We start from the raw sequence: 16,261 nt of genomic DNA, 5'->3' as shown, positions 1-16,261 counted from the left end.
TTGCTCCACCCTGAGGCAGAGGGATGGGCTGCTATATCTCCACATGGGTCACAGCCTGCTCCCCTCCACCTTCCACCCCCCCTCCCCCGACAAGGCAGCTCTGCCAGCCATGGCAATCTTGTGGAGAGAACAAGCATGAGCTGTCAGCAGCCTCTGCAACCTCTGAGGGAGGGGTGTACCTCCATAAAGGGAATCTACGCAGAGCGTAGCTCCTCTTTAAAATGGTAACGACCATTACCATCTTGTAAGGTCATTATGAATATTAAATGGAATAATTAAAGCACACTGCATAGTACAGGACAGACGGTAAGAATTCTACACCTCGTAGTTCTTTTCTCTTTCCTGTTTAATTTGCTTGACTGCTTCTGGTCCAAGACAACATAATTTAACATGGTTGCATTTCTTTACTAGGATGAACTGGTCCACCATCAATCCATTCCTGTACAAATTGGAAAAGAGATAGAAAAAACATCACGCAAAAAAGTGTATGGCTTAATTTTATTTTTTATCCCTCCCAGCCCACGCTCCCCCAAGTTATGTGTGCATGCTAAAACAAGAATATTAACCACTGAACACATCGAATTACTGTTATAAGTTTAGAAATATCTGCATTTGGCCCTGTCTAGGTTGTATATATCAAGTTCTTCAGGAGAATGCAGTGTAGCACATTACTGTCATTCCTAGCATTTATGTCTTAATTTTGGGACAATATTCTCTTTCCAATTTTATATCATATCTCTATGGAGAACACCAACTGACTTTAACAGATCTGTGTATGGAATAAATTATTGGAACTGTGTAGAGTTTCATGGTCTAGACATATGTCGGCCAGCCAGATGCCTAAAGCCCAAGTGACAGTAACTCTTCACTTGCCAGCTATTCACGTGTGTGAGACCCCCAAGCATTCAGAGTAGATTTGGAGGCAGAAGTCACTGAGGAATTCTCAAGGTTTAGAGGAACCGAAAAGGGTAAAGATAAGTGAAGATACAAAAATCTGGAGAAGTACTATGATTGCTCTGGTGGCTGATCTTAAAAGAAGAGAGAAAAAAAGCAGCAGACACTAGTAACGTTTCTAAAAGCCAAGCCCACTAGCACCAAAACTGAGAAATTTACCTCAATTCAGGGAGGATGGTCAGGATGAGGGTAGAATCCCAGGAGACGGTAGCAGTGGGGATCTGGGGAGAAAGTGGGGAGGCTGGACAAATTCCTGCCCTCAGTGGCACTCAGTGGAGATATCCCCTCAGTCCCACTCATCTGTGGTCTTCACCCCACTTCTGAGATCACTGAATTTGTGACTAGCCCTTCTGTTGCCTGGTCAGAAAGTAAAAATAGGTAGACAGCCTGGGCTCAAAATAAGGCAAACTCATGTGTGTGTTGTGTACATACGTATATGTGTATGTATGTATCCCTCACAGAGAAATGGAAAAGAAAAAACTGGTCGTGGAATATGAACTCAAAGAGCTAAATGACTCCCTAAAGAAAGTTGAAACCAAAATTAATGCTGTAATGGAAGAAAAGGAGGACATAATAAAGGAAGTTGAAGGCAAACGAGCCTTGCTTGAAATTAAAGAACGAGAGTATAACCAGTTGGTCAAGCTACTGGAATTAACCAGAGAGAATGAAGCAACTTCACTAACTGAAAGGTTAGTTATATTAATGTGTTTCTGTCATCTAAATTTTCTTCAATTTATATTTGAGGATTCAAAACATAATCTCAAACATTTATATTGATTCAATAAACATTTTTATAGAATTTTACATTTTTACCATTAATAAAAATATATTATTAAATAAAGTATTTCAAAGTATTTCTCCATCCTTTATTCTTCACTGCCCTCAATTTCCTGTGCCCAAAAACTTAAGGACACAATCTATCGCATTTTTTTCAGTTTCTAAAACGTGCCTCTGGGAAATTCTGTCACTGGAGTGTGCTATAATTGAGGGATTTGTTTCCCTGAAAATTATTGTATTCTGAGGTAATCATGATTTTCTCCTAATGGGAGCAATTTTGTGGTGCGAGTCTCTGGCAGAGTGTTATTTTCCATTTTTAAGCAAAATTTCAGGGAGACTAGGAACTTGTGCCTCTGCCAATTTGCTCTTCCATTTGGGGTTTTTTTTAGTGGCTGTGCCTCTGACAAGAACTCGCAAACAGAATTGCTTTGGGCATTACTTACAATTTGATTCTAGCATGAAAATAGTTCTGTATGCACCTGCTGAGCACACTGTCTTTTTTTTTTTTTTTTAAACATCTTTATTGGGGTATAATTGCTTTACAATGGTGTGTTAGTTTCTGCTTTATAACAAAGTGAATCAGTTATACATATACATATGTTCCCATATGTCTTCCCTCTTGCGTCTCCCTCCCTCCCACTCTCCCTATCCCACCACTCCAGGCTGTCACAAAGCACAGAGCTAATATCCCTGTGCCAAGCGGCTGCTTCCCACTAGCTATCTACCTTACTACGTTTGTTAGTGTGTATATGTCCATGACTCTCTCTCGCCCTGTCAAAGCTCACCCTTCCCCCTCCCCATATCCTCAAGTCCGTTCTCCAGTAGGTCTGCGTCTCTATTCCTGTCTTACCCCTAGGTTCTTCATGACATTTTTTTTTCTTAAATTCCATATATATGTGAGCACACTGTCTTGAAAAACATGAAGGGCAGTTGATGACAAATCACTTTCATATTCTCTTTTTACATGGAACAGAGGGATCTTGGATCTCAATTTACGAAACCGTCTCACTGACAAGCAAAACTACCATGATGAACTTTCCCGTAAGCAGAGAGAGAAAGAGCGAGATTTTCGAAATTTAAAAAAAATGGAGCTACTTTTGAAAGTGTCCTGGGATGCACTCACTCAAACACGAGCACTGCATCAAAGGCTTCTGTTAGAGGTGGGTGCTAAACACCACTATCGGGTTTGTAAGCTCTGCGACGTCTTTTTGTTTTTTGGGTTTTTTGGTTTGGTTGTTTTTTTTTTTTTTTTCCTTTGGGCCGCGCTGGTGCGGCTTGTGGGATCTTAGTCCCCCCAGCCAGAGACTGAACTCAGGCCCTTGGCAGTGAGAGCGTAGAGTCCTAACCACTGGACTGCCAGGGAATTCCCTCAGTACTGTCTTTTTTAAGCAAATATATTTCAAGAATTTGTTTTTGCTGTCAATAAAGAAAGAGGGAAAGGAAAAGAACAGAGAAAAGATAACTTTAAAATGGATCAAACCTGTTATAGAGGCTCTGTCTTATAGTATGTTTCAATCTTTTCGTTAGCCCAAGATTAGAGAAATGTCTTATTGGGATCAAGCATCAGCCTGGCCAGGGGAGGCAGTTTGGCCATCCGGCTCTGGAAGAGCTAATGGGTTCATTACAGGGTAGGACCAAGTAGACCACTATGTTTGAAGGAGTTGAAAGAGTCAGATCCAGAATGGCGTCACTATAGACTACAATAGTCAGAAACAAGATCAGATCATGTAAATATAGATGGACAGTCAGCCTGTACCTCCAATTAGTCAAGGGCCATCAGAACCCAATGTCTGGCTACCTGTATACTTTTGTGCAGTATCAGAGGTGTACTACAACCAGAGAATGCTCAGTATAGCTGTTACTTTCTTACTACCTCTGCGCTCCCAAATGGAGGGGTTTTGGTCCTGTTGCCTCTGATTCCCTCCTCTCTCACGTGGCACTCCCTGTGCTAATCAACCGAGCAGTGCTAAAAGGCAGTGGATTGTTGAGAGGGCTGCATCCCTGTGCCCAGGCCTTAGTCAGTGCTTCCTTTGGTGAAAATGAGATCAGTCTCTGAGATGAAGCAGCTGAGGGTACAGAAATCATACCTGTTTTCTTCAGGATTGTCATGGTCCCTGACCTTATGGAGGTTCATGGCCTCAGACATGTAAACAGGAGTTTCCAGCTATGGTAAGACACTTCTGATCCTAACCCATAAGCCTAATGCTCTTCTCCTTCTGGGAATATGGAAGGTTTATACTTCCTTGTACCCTCTGCCATTGAGCAGGGTCATATGATTGGTTCTGCCCAACGGATTGTGGGCAGAAATGACACATGTTCCTTCCATCCTGGAGCAGTGTGAGACCCTCTAGCTCTTTCCCCCATCCCGTGGCCATTGTGGAAGTACATGATGACATGGAAGTGCTGTAAATGGAAGCGTCCAGGAATGCTGAGCCAGCTGTGGTCGTGGAGGATCACCCTGACTGGCCACAGGCTTTGTCAGAGCAAGAAATAAACTTTCATGCTTTTGAGCCATGATAGTTGGGCTTGTTTCTTTAGCATAACCTAGCCTATCCTGATTGAAAGACCAAGATTTAGCAAAGTGTGAAGATAACTGGTTAGAGTTATGAGTGTTCTAAATGACTAGGTCTTGGTCTTGCTGTCAGATGGCACTCATGGACCTTTTTTCCTAACTCAATGGGGCAAAATGTGCTTTTCACAATTTTGCAAAACAAATAGAACAGTTATTTGTTATTATTAAATAAAACAACAGTATTTATGTTTCTCATCTACTTTTAATAGTTTTATTAAAATTCCTGCATGTAGCTTGATTCTTTTATGACAATGAAATATTTTAAACTATAGAAATGCTTTTTTCCATAAAAGTTTACGTTGTCTGATATTAGTACAATCAACCGTTACACTAGATTTTTGGTGTTGTTGTTAGATTTTGCATGATTATTTCCTTATCCATCCATTTACTTTCATTCTCTCTTTGTCCTCATCTAGGTGTGTCTTTCATATGCAGGATATACTTTTTAATATCTAGTCTGAAAACTTACGCCTTTCAGTTCTTGTATTTAGTCCAAAAACATTTAAAGTAATTATGGATACACCTGGGCTTATGTCTACTGTATTACTATTGCTTTTTCTTTGTCCCATCTATTGTATGTCTCATTTTCTCTCCTATCTTTTCTTCTTTCGGGTTAATCAAAAAGATGAATTGTTCAACTTCTATTTTCTATTGTTGTATTTTCCCCATTTTTGATATGCATTAGTTTTGCATTCTCTTTCCATCCCTTGAGTGGTTATCCTAAAGATGACACCATTCATCCTTAACTTATTAGAGTCCAGTAAAAATTCTTTTACTACTTCCTGGATAATGCTAGAAACTTTGAAGACTTTAACTCTATTTACCTTTGCAACTCTCATACGTTCACATATATTTTTTAAATCCAACTTTTCAAGTTATTCTTACTTGAAGTATTGGCTTACTACAAGCTATTCTATTTTAGCCCAAAGCCTTTCACATTAGGATGTTAAGTTGGAACTTTGGGTAAACACAGACCTTCTGGTACTCCACCTCAATCACGGTGAGATTTACAGTGATTAGCAGCTAAAACATTTCTTCTAAGACCTAGTGGAATCCTAGATGTGATGAGTAGGAAGCTCTTAAGAGCAGCAAATGTTGTTTTTATTGATAATACAATCCCTGTTTATTGACCAAATAACCATAAGTAAGATTTCTGTAAACAATAATAGGAAAAAAATTATCATCGCCTTTAGTAATCTATTGTGGTGATTCCAGTAGTAAGTAAAGTCAGTCTGTTAAATATTTGCTAATGCTGACTCAACAAAACATTCCCCTTAAAAGTAAAAAGAAAGATAAATAGAAGCAGTAAGATAATTTGTCACTTAGAGAAATACCTATTAGTGATCTCAAAAGCAGTTATACACTGATAAAAGTCACAATATTGGTTCTAAAATATGACACACCCTAAACAGAATTAAGTTGGTCTCTACCAGAAAATCTCAATTAAATAAAATAGAAGGGGTACGTAAACATAATATAAAATGTAATTCTGCCATTTATACTTCCAGTTAAGATATGAAATATTGCAGTAGACCATGGTTCCTGTCATAGTAGCCAGAAAAAATGGATAAACTAAAAATCAGATATTTTAAAAAGACATATGAGAGTTGCGGGAAGTAAATTCTAAAACGGCATAAACACTTCGTAGGTGAACAGAGACAGGTAGGCTTTTTCCTCCCTGAAGCATTTGCCAAGTCTAGGCATGCGCAGGTAGAAGATGGGCCTCCCAAGAAATAACAAAGCTGGAGGCATAACCCTCCCAGACTTTAGACAATACTACAAAGCTACGGCAATCAAAACAACATGGTACTGGCACAAAAACAGATATATAGATTAATGGAACAGAATAGAGAGCCCAGAAATAAACCCACACATCTTCAGTCAGTTAATTTTCAGCAAAGGAGGCAATAATATACAATGGAGAAAAAACAGTCTCTGCAGCAAGTGGTGTTGGGAAAGCTGGACAGCCTCATGTAAATCAATGATATTAGAACACTGCCTGACACCATACACAAAAATAAACTCAAAATGACTTAAAGACTTAAATATAAGACATGAAACCATAAAAATTCTAGAAGAAAACATAGGCAGGGGCTTCCCTGGTGGAGCAGTGGTTAAGAATCCGCCTGCCAATGCAGGGGACACGGGTTCGAGCCCTGGTCCAGGAAGATCCCACATGCCGCGGAGCAACTAAGCCTGTGCGCCACAACTACTGAGCCTGCACTCCAGAGCCGGTGAGCCACAACTGCTGAAGCCTGTGTGCCTAGAGCCCGTGCTCCGCAACAAGAGAAGCCACCACAATGAGAAGCCCCCGCACTGCAATGAAGAGTAGCCCCTGCTCACCGCAACTAGAGAAAGCCCATGTGCAGCAACGAAGACCCAATGCAGCCAAAAATAAATAAATAAAAATAAATTAAAAAAAAAAAAACATAGGCAAAACATTCTCTAACATAAATTCTCTGGGGTCAGTCTCCCAAGGCAATAGAAATAAAAGCATAAATAAACAAAGGGAATCTAATCAAACATATAAGCTTTTGCACAGCAAAGGAAAGCATAAACAAAACGAAAAGACAACCAATGGGCTGGGAGAAAATATTTGCAAATAATGCAACCGACAGGGAGTAATTTCCAAAATATATAAGCAGCTCATACAGCTCAATATAATAAAAAAAAAAAGAAAACAAACAACCCAATTAAAAATGGGCAGAGACCTAAACAGACATTTCTCTAAAGAAGACATACAGGTGGCCCTCAGGCACATGAAAAGATGCTCAACATTGCTAATTATTAGAGAAATGCAAATCAGAACTATAATGAAGTATCACCTCACAGCAGTTAGAATGGCTATCATCAAAACGTCTACAAATAATAAATGCTGGAGAAGGTGTGGAGAAAAGGGAACCCTCCTACACTGTTGGTGGGAATGTAAATTGGTACAAGCATTATGGACAACAGTGTGGAGGTTCCTTTAAAAACTAAAAATAGAGCTACCATATGATCTAGCAATCCCACTCCTGGGCATATATCCAGAAAAGATGAAAACTCTAATTTGAAAAGATACATCCACCCCAATGTTCATAGCAGAACTTTTGCAATAGCCAAGACATGGAAGCAACCTAAGTGTCCAATCAACAGATGAATGGATAAAGATGTTTTATATATATATATATATATATATATATATATATATATATATATATGCACATACACACACATACATACACACACAGAATAGAATATTAGCCATAAAAAATGAAATCATGCCATTTGCAGCAACATGGATGGACCTAAAGATTATCATACTAAGTGAAGTAAATCAGACACAGAAAGACAAATATCATATGATATCACTTATATGTGGAATCTAAAAGAATGATACAAATGAACTTATTTACAAAAGAGAAATAGACTCACAGACATAGGAAGAAAATTATGGTTACCAAATGGGAAAGGGGAGGGGGAGGGATAAATTAGGAGTATGGGATTAACAGATAAATACCCACATATATAAAATAGGTAAACAACAAGGATTTACTGTATAGCACAGGTAACTATATTCAATATCTTGTAATAACCTATTATGGAAAAGAATCTGAACCTGTACACCTGAAACTAACACGATATTGTAAATCAACTATAGTTAAATTTTTTAAATAAAGAAATTAGAAACAACAATGTCCTACTGTAAAGCACAGAGAACTATATTCAATATCCTATGATTAACCATAATGGAAAAGAATATGAAAAAGGAATGTGTATATATATGTATAACTGAATCACTTTGCTGTACAGCAGAAATTAACACATTGTAAATCAACTATACTTCAATTAAAAAAATATTAAAACTGAAAAAAAATTCGATAATGAATACACAACGTTTAACACCTTCCCAGGCAGACAGCAAGTGGACATGTTACCTCTTAGTAACAACAGTAGTGCTAACTACATGTGACACACAGCCGCTGGGGATGTGGAAATAAATGCAGCCTATTTGAGAAGCTACAATTAGAAACAAGGAGACCTTCTGAACCCTGTTTTCTGCCTTCACTCGAAGGCTCACCTCAGTGGCGCTCATTGCCCAGTAAGTTCCAAGCATAGTAGAGGATACCTCACTGGCCAGGGGCCTCCATCCATTGGTAAAAGGACCACCTCCATGGTAAGAAACATGAGGTTGTGGGGAGTAGGCAGTAGTGCTCAGTGTCTAAACTCATTCTGGATTGAGAGGAGAATCTTGCTAATTTCCTCCCAACACAAAGCACACAGGAGTAAGCATTTAATGCAAAGTAGAAATGACCGACCATATCCCGAGTCCAGTTCCTGCTGCTCCCAGGAACACCAAACTGAAACACCAAACTGAAAAGCAAAGTTATTTTGGAAGAAATAATCCAGCCTCACTTGCTCTGGTCACTTACTCTGCTTTGATGAATGCTCTAGGGTCTCTCTCCTTGTGCTGGCTTCTCAGCTCAGAATAGCTGGGGTTCTGGCATTCCTCTCAAGGCAACTGATTTGTACAACATTTTGGAAAGTTTGAGTGTTCATAAAATAAAACTAAATAGTGGCCTAGTGCCTACTTCAAAAAATAAAAAGAGAGTTGAAGATAATGGTTTAAATGACTAAAAAAAATGTTCACTGCAAGATTATGTTTTTGGTCAATGAATGTGGACTGGAAAGTGTATTCAGGTAAAACTGATAAAAGAAAAATCAGAAAGAAAAGAATGACCAATGACTAGAAGAGGCAATTTTTCACGGAGTATAAAGAACCAAGGGTGAGTGCATATGTTTAAGAGTCTGAGCTACTTGGGGTAACTCTAACTGTTCAGGGAACACAACAGGGGCCTATATATCCCACACCAAATGGATAAATAATCCCTACTCCTCAAACTCTCACTTAAGAGGTAACATACACACTCTACCAAAGCAATAGAAATAAAAGCAAAAATAAAAAATATGGGACCTAATCTAACTTCCAAGGTTTTGCACAGCAAAGGAAACCATAAACAAAACGAAAAGACAACCTATGAAAGGGGAGAAAATATTTGCAAATGATGTGACCAACAAGGCATTAATTTCCAAAATATACAAACAGCTCATACAACTCAACAACAACAAAAACAAACAACCCAATCCAAAAATAGGCAGAAGAACTAAATAGACATTTCTGTTAAGAATACATACAGATGGGGGCTTCCCTGGTGGCGCAGTCGGGGAGGAACTGGGAATTTGGGATTAGCAGATTCAAACTATTATATATAGAATGGATAAACAACAAGGTCCTACTGTATATCACAGAGAACTATATTCAATATCCTGTGATAAACCATAGTGGAAAAGAATATTCAAAAAAAGAATGCATATATATGTATAACTGAACCACTTTACTGTACAGCAGAAATTAACACAACATTGTAAATCAACTATACTTCAATAAAAAAATGAAATATATCCAAAATAAATAAATGAGATATGTGAAAAGTGTAAAAAAAATAAAATAAAATAAAAGCAACACACATATACATCCTAAACTGAACTCTGAAGTCTGTAATTATAATTTCCTCTCTGTTTGGTCCATCACTTTGCCAATAGTTTGTCCTTTTCATGGTTTTTTCCTTCAAAGAAATGCAAATAAGATTCTTGGCTTTTAATCAAGAGAAGCCTGAAGTGCTCTACCATCTAATTACTAACGTAGAGTGGGCTCTGTTTGTTTCTGTATGTTGAAATACAGTTGGTCATGCAGTACCAAGAAATACATATGATTTTTATTGGGCTAGACAAAACGATGACAAACTGGAATATGGAGGATTTCTTAATCGAAGACATCACACTCTCAGGAAATCATACTACACATTACAGTACACCTCTGCATTTAATCGTGGCTCTTATTGACTTCCATTTGGCACTGAAGAGAAATAAAACCCTATATCTACACTTTAATACAGTCCCCTCAGTGACTAGAGGTTTTGCTCTGACATTCACCGTCATGTTTTAAGGGTTGGAATAGTGTGACTCTGCAAGGTTATTCTCTTTCTAAACACAAAACCATGCCCAAGATTGTGACGACAACAACAAAATCCTATAACCAAGTAAATATGTCACTTTCTGTACGTACATGTCAAGCAGTATACCATGCAGGTCATCAATCCCAAGGGAGCAGAACGCCATGCACCACTTACCAGTCCTGGGGAGGAGGCCCACTGCATCTTGGTACTGGAGTCACCAAGGAAAACACAATAGTCAAGCACTGGACGAAACAACACTTTACCTACATAAAGAAGAGACAGAGGAAGATCAGCTTCAATAGTGGACATTGGTCCCCCGTGGCCAGCAGTCTCTCCTGACAGCCAGCTCAGGGCGATTGGCCTATGTTCACAACTGTCTTACGAAAGGAACATTGACCACCACTCCCCACCTTGTGGAGTCTGAAACACTGAAAACTGGGGGTGTGCCTGAGGGCCATTGACATAGAGGCTTAAGCAGAACAAAGGAGTTCTCAATGTGCCTGAAACAGGGAAAGATACTCCCACACAAGGTGATAAACCCAGCACAGGCTGTGTGGACTCTCTATCGCTTTGTAAAGAAGTGTTCTAGGCCCAAAGCCCACTCTTATGTGGCCAAGTGGGGGTGGAAAGACTGCATGCAGGAGACTGCCTTTTCCAACAGCACTTTTCCTTTATTTGTAGTTTTCTAGAAGTTTCATTTTTCTCTCCTCTGATTTAGAAGTGATTCTGCATCTCTCTCTTAATGACTCCCTTCCAGTGTTAAAGACAATTGTGACAACAGAACTATACGGAGGAGAGCATCAGCTTCAAGTCAAACAGAGTCAGGTTTAAATCCTAGATCCATGGAACAGCTTCTGATGTTAGGCATTTCTAACCTTTGAACTGGGATTATTGCAAGGAATAAAAGTGATTACACATGTGAAGGTGTGTGGTACTAAGAATATGATACCAAGAAAAAAATGTTGCTTTCCTTCCTGTATACATATAAAATTTTCCAAAGGCTCAAGAAAATTTTATAATCAGGATAAGACTTTGAATATGGCTATTTCATTCCAATGGAGAAGATGGCACCTTCAGGCCCTATTGACAACGCTCAGAAATGCCTCTTAGTATCCTCTCTGCATCATCTGAATGACTTCCACTACCCATCAGCTGTTCTCCCTAGGTTCTGTTCCTTTCATGTCCAATCTATCCTCCATTCTGCTACTAAATTAATATTTTTAAATGATACTTTCATGTGTCACCTGACCAAGACATTCAATATTCTTTATTTTACATAATCATAGAATTAAAGAACTGAGAGGAATCATAAAGATCATACGGTCCAAGGAAGGCAAGTGCCAGTTCTATTCAGCTGGTGGTAGCTCCTTGTAGTGACCATGTTGCAAAGGATTCTGAGACTCAGCACTGTCTTATCAGCTCTGCAGTTGATTAGTGATGTCTGCCTCAGGTATAGAAAGGTAGATGACAGCACATACACCATATATTTCCTAGTCTTAATCAAGTCGTCTTCCTTTAGCTGATTCTTGTGATATATCTCCATAGTCTAAGTAATATACTAATAATGCTACTCCTTGATTTTTCAGTTTTAGACCTGATTATTTTTACTTCTCACTATAAAAGGTGAGGATTAAGCTTTCTTTATACCCCTGTTCAACACACACATTTCTTGTCCCTCCACACAATAAATAGCCTCATAACATAATTTTAACAATTTTGAAATTTCATATTTACATTATTATGAATAAAGGTTATTCACACCTGAGTCATATTAGATAATTACTTACAAAATTTTGTGTTCCCCCAATATAAACATTCTGTTTTTTTTATTTGTAGTTTTCTGTATACTTATAATTAGTTTGACACCAAACTGTCCTCTAATTGTATAAATCTTCTCTCAGCATGTTAAAACATATTTGGTAGTTTATTCATTTAACCTTCTTGAAGAAATCACTTGAGACTTTTCAGTAACCTCCAGCCAAAGTCCAGTAGGAACATATCCATGGTTGAATGAGTTGAGTTTATTACTGATTGCAGCAAGGGAAAACACTCACCAGGGGGAACAGTAGAGTATCTCAGTACAGGGTATTAGAAAGGCCTTACAGGATTTGGGCTTGTGTTATATGTTTTGGGGGATGGTTTAAGAAAATGGGACTCTGCCCTAGATTTGAATATTGTCAGAAAGTGAGGTTAATTCTATGATTGAGTATCTTAATAAATCTTAAGATAGAAAGAGAAAAGACTAGATTAAAGCTAAAGCTGTAGTTGGTAAGGAAGACTGTGAGATGGGAATACGTGATACTTTGTGGCTTGGAAAATGTTCATGTTTTTGTCTGTGACCAAAGACAAATACAGAGTGGTCTTGTTTTTTTCTATGATCATAGAATCATCTTGTCTGATGGTGATTTTCTGTGAAATTGTTTGTGTTCAGTAGGAGAACACCAAGGCCCAGCTGTGAGTGCCAACTCCCAGATCTCAGAAGCTGCTTTTCCCTTCTCAGCCTTCTGATCTGTAACAAACTGGTCTCACTTCTCTACATGTACACTCCCCAGCTTAGGAGCCTTACTCCATCATCTTGGTGACTCCTTTTACCTCTCTCCTATGTTGGATCCCCTATTTCATGTGTCTCTTCTATTTCTCTTTTGGCTTATTCTCTTTTTGTGGGAGGAGCATGTCCTCCAGTAGCTTCCTAAGAAAGGTGAATGGAAAGTAGTTTGTTAAGACCTGTGTGTCAGAAAGTGCATGTCAGAACATATTTTATCCTCACTCTAGTTCATAGATAATACTTTAAGTGGATATGACATTTTAATTGGAAATTATTTTTCCTCATAATGAAGGCATTGATCAATTGTCTTTTATCGTCTAAAGTCACTACTAAGAAACTTGGTGTCAATTCTGATACTTGATCCTTTGTTTGAAACCAGTTGTTTTTTTTTTTTTTTTCCATGCTGGAAACTTGTAGGATTTTTTACTTGCCTCTAAAATTTTTAAATTTCACAATGAAGTTCCCACTTGTGGGGCTTCTACTTTTAGCCATCGTGCTGGACACTTAGTGGGCTCTCTGTATATGGAAACTCATGTCTTTCAATTCTGAGACTTTGTCTTAATTAATTTCTCCAATTTTGTCCACTTTTATTTTATTGTTCTCTTTCTGGGACCCCTATAACCCAGATGTTGGACCTTCTAAAAGGGTCTTTTAACATTCTTGTCATTTTTTTTCTCTTATTTTTCATTCTTTTGTTTTTTGGACTTGTTACAAGGGAGATTTCCTCAACTTTTTCTTCCAGTCATTCTGTTCAATCTTATATTCTGCTATCATATTTTAAATTTCCATGATCTCTTTTTCTCCTGTTTATTTCTTATAGTATCCTTATTCTTACTTCATATCTTATCTCACTGAGAATGTTAATGATAGTTTTTTATTTTTTTCTTCTTTCTGCAAATTACAACTTTCTTCAGATTACATCTTCCTGGTTTTTTGTTTGTTTTGGTGTCCTTGTTTGTTCTTTTCTCTTTCTTACTAGAAACTTTTCTCAAATATCTGGTAATCCTTATCTATCTGCTTATATTTAAGAGTGGGATACTGTAAAGCTAACTGGATGCTGTTTCTGATGATGAGGTTTGCCACTATAGACTGATCTGACTGGACACAAATATATCAGGAATCGCTCTTCACCAAAGAGGAAACTGTGGTAGAATGCTCACAAGTTGTTCATACTTTAATAAAGAAATGCTATTTATATTAGGATACTTCTAGCTATTAAGCTCATAAAATAATACTCATATAATGTAGAACTAACAGAAATGAAAATATATTAAAATTCTTTTCCTTCAGTGCTTTCAAGAAAAGTCTATGTTTTTGTCCTAGTTCAGTTTCAGGGACAGACTAACTTCCTCTTTGAACTTATGACTTATAATTAGCCCAGCCATAGTCCTACGCTGGCTGGCAGTACTTGAAAACAGTGGGTCAGGCCAGTCACTCCCAGCCTGAATGAACATTTCAAACTTGCATGCAATCCGAAAACAAAAAGATAAAAAAAGATAAGCATGAAGGGCTCAGCCTATTCTTCAAAATTTGTTTCCCCCTAGGGACAGTTGTTTGATTCTCTTAGGCCTTTGACTGTAGAGACTCTCCCAGAATTCTGAGCCACAAACCTCATGAAAATTTCAAATACTTTAGAAAAACATCGGAGCCTTAAAGAAAGGTTCACTGATATAAAATAACTGGGATGTTTACAACAGAATATGTCTAATTTCTTAACTTTATGAAAGTTACTGATGTTTATTCATATATTAAAAATGTCAGGAAGAACAGACACCAATCTATTAATGCTGCCTCCTGGTAACATCTGAAGTAGAGGTGGGGAGCAGAAGATGTTTAATTTCTTACTTTACTTACTGTTTTATTTATTTATTTTTGGTTACAATGAACACACATTAATTTTTTTTTAAATATGAAATGCTACTCTATAAAAATCTAAAATAAATAAGCTTACAAAACCTGATATATGCAGTTTGGGGCTCAAAAACAATGGTAAATTACTTTACCTCAATATTAGAACATAATTAGAACTTTTATACTTGATCAGTTTTTTCCCCTTCCCATTAATGGAAGCTTCAGTCTAACTCCAGCCCATTTTCCAAATTACCTTAGAAAGATTTCCTTTCAAAAGGTATATCAATTAGGTTTACAATTTGGCTGCAAGAAGTAACAAACTCAATTACAGTAGCTGAAGTAAATAGAGGGTTGTTTTATTCACATAATAAAAAATCCAGAGATAGGCACACACCAGATAGTTTCACATAATGAAAAGTCCAGGATCCTCTTAGCTTTTTCTTCTGTCATCTTTAACATGTATATTTTTTTTCTCTAAGATCACAAAATGGCCATTCTGCCTTTGGGCATAAAATCACACAGAAGTGGGGAAGGGCAGAGAGGAAGATGCATATGGCAGATGACTTGGAGGACTCTGTCTTTTTAACAGGAAAACAGTCACTTTCCCAGGAGCCCTATGCAGGAGATTTCCACTTACATTTTATTGGCCTGTCCTGGCTCATCTCGTCACCCCCAAGTGCAAAGGAGTCTGAAGATTTTTTGATACATTGCAGCTCTGAACAAACTTGGGGCTCTGTTAGTAAGGTCAATGTGGAGCGTAGATATTGGCTAGGCAGCCAGCAGGCTCTCTGCTACCAATGGCTTACCTTGTTACCTCTTCCATAAACCAAGCATACTTAATTCCTTCCTGAAACTAGAGGGGTGGGTTTGTGGAGAGTTGAGAAATGTGTCAGAGAAGCAGTTAGCCAGAGTTCAAAAATTAGTATCATTCACTGCAGTATTGTTTGTAATTTGAAACACTGGAAAAAACCTGAATGTCTGAGACCTGAATCCAGGAAAATTTGTCAGGAGCCTTTAGTTGACAGAGTAGTTGATGAGTGTGCTCTCACCATATCTTCTGTAGAAAGCTTATAAGCTTCTCTAGTCCCCATTAGTATACATGTATAGATTTGCCTACACTTGGGAGCAAATCGTTTGGAGTAGCCCACTCCTGGACACCAGTGGCAGAGAAACAGACAGACACCAAGATGCTTGCTGGACTCCAATCTGTCCAGGAAGAATTAACTCTACTTTCCAGAAGGAGAAATCAAAGTCTTCCTCGCTGGCTTCTTAACTGTTCCATGAAATCCTTCCTGATTATTCAATTCTACGTTGAGCTCTCCATTTTCTGACCTGCTGTAGCAATTATCTGCTCATCAAAATCACAAGTTCTATGTATTGTTACATGGATTTCACAAGACCATGTCTCATCTTCCTAAGTCCAGTGCATGCTTCTCAGCAGCTAGCTCTCCATGCTAGGAGAGGCCATGGAAAGCAGGATGTCGTTGGGCATCTGTGGGTACAAAAGATGCTACTGACAATGCACAGGTTCCTGATTGTGGGGCATCCAAAGACACACTTCAGCTA

At 38.2% G+C, this 16,261-nt stretch overlaps 2 protein-coding genes across 4 annotated transcripts in view; one reads left to right on the top strand and one right to left on the bottom strand.

Annotated features, from left to right (window-relative positions):
- The window catches only part of CCDC146 (coiled-coil domain containing 146), a 60,825-nt gene that overhangs the window by 25,953 nt on the left and 18,611 nt on the right, over nt 1-16,261 (top strand). Inside the window, exons 6-8 of the mRNA XM_032642716.1 lie at nt 412-485; nt 1,416-1,643; nt 2,705-2,891. Coding sequence (XP_032498607.1) covers nt 412-485; nt 1,416-1,643; nt 2,705-2,891 — 489 coding nt within the window. The remainder of the gene's footprint in view (nt 1-411; nt 486-1,415; nt 1,644-2,704; nt 2,892-16,261) is intronic.
- Nucleotides 1-16,261, bottom strand: part of FGL2 (fibrinogen like 2) — an 85,764-nt gene that overhangs the window by 51,789 nt on the left and 17,714 nt on the right. For all 3 annotated transcript variants that reach the window (XM_032642707.1, XM_032642708.1, XM_032642710.1), the window contains one exon: nt 10,474-10,562. The gene's annotated coding sequence lies outside the window, so the exon portion shown is untranslated. The remainder of the gene's footprint in view (nt 1-10,473; nt 10,563-16,261) is intronic.

This window comes from Phocoena sinus, chromosome 9 (genome assembly GCF_008692025.1).
Source record: "Phocoena sinus isolate mPhoSin1 chromosome 9, mPhoSin1.pri, whole genome shotgun sequence".
In the NCBI taxonomy this organism is placed as follows: Eukaryota; Metazoa; Chordata; class Mammalia; order Artiodactyla; family Phocoenidae; genus Phocoena; species Phocoena sinus.
This window is presented reverse-complemented; position numbering and strand designations above follow the sequence as displayed.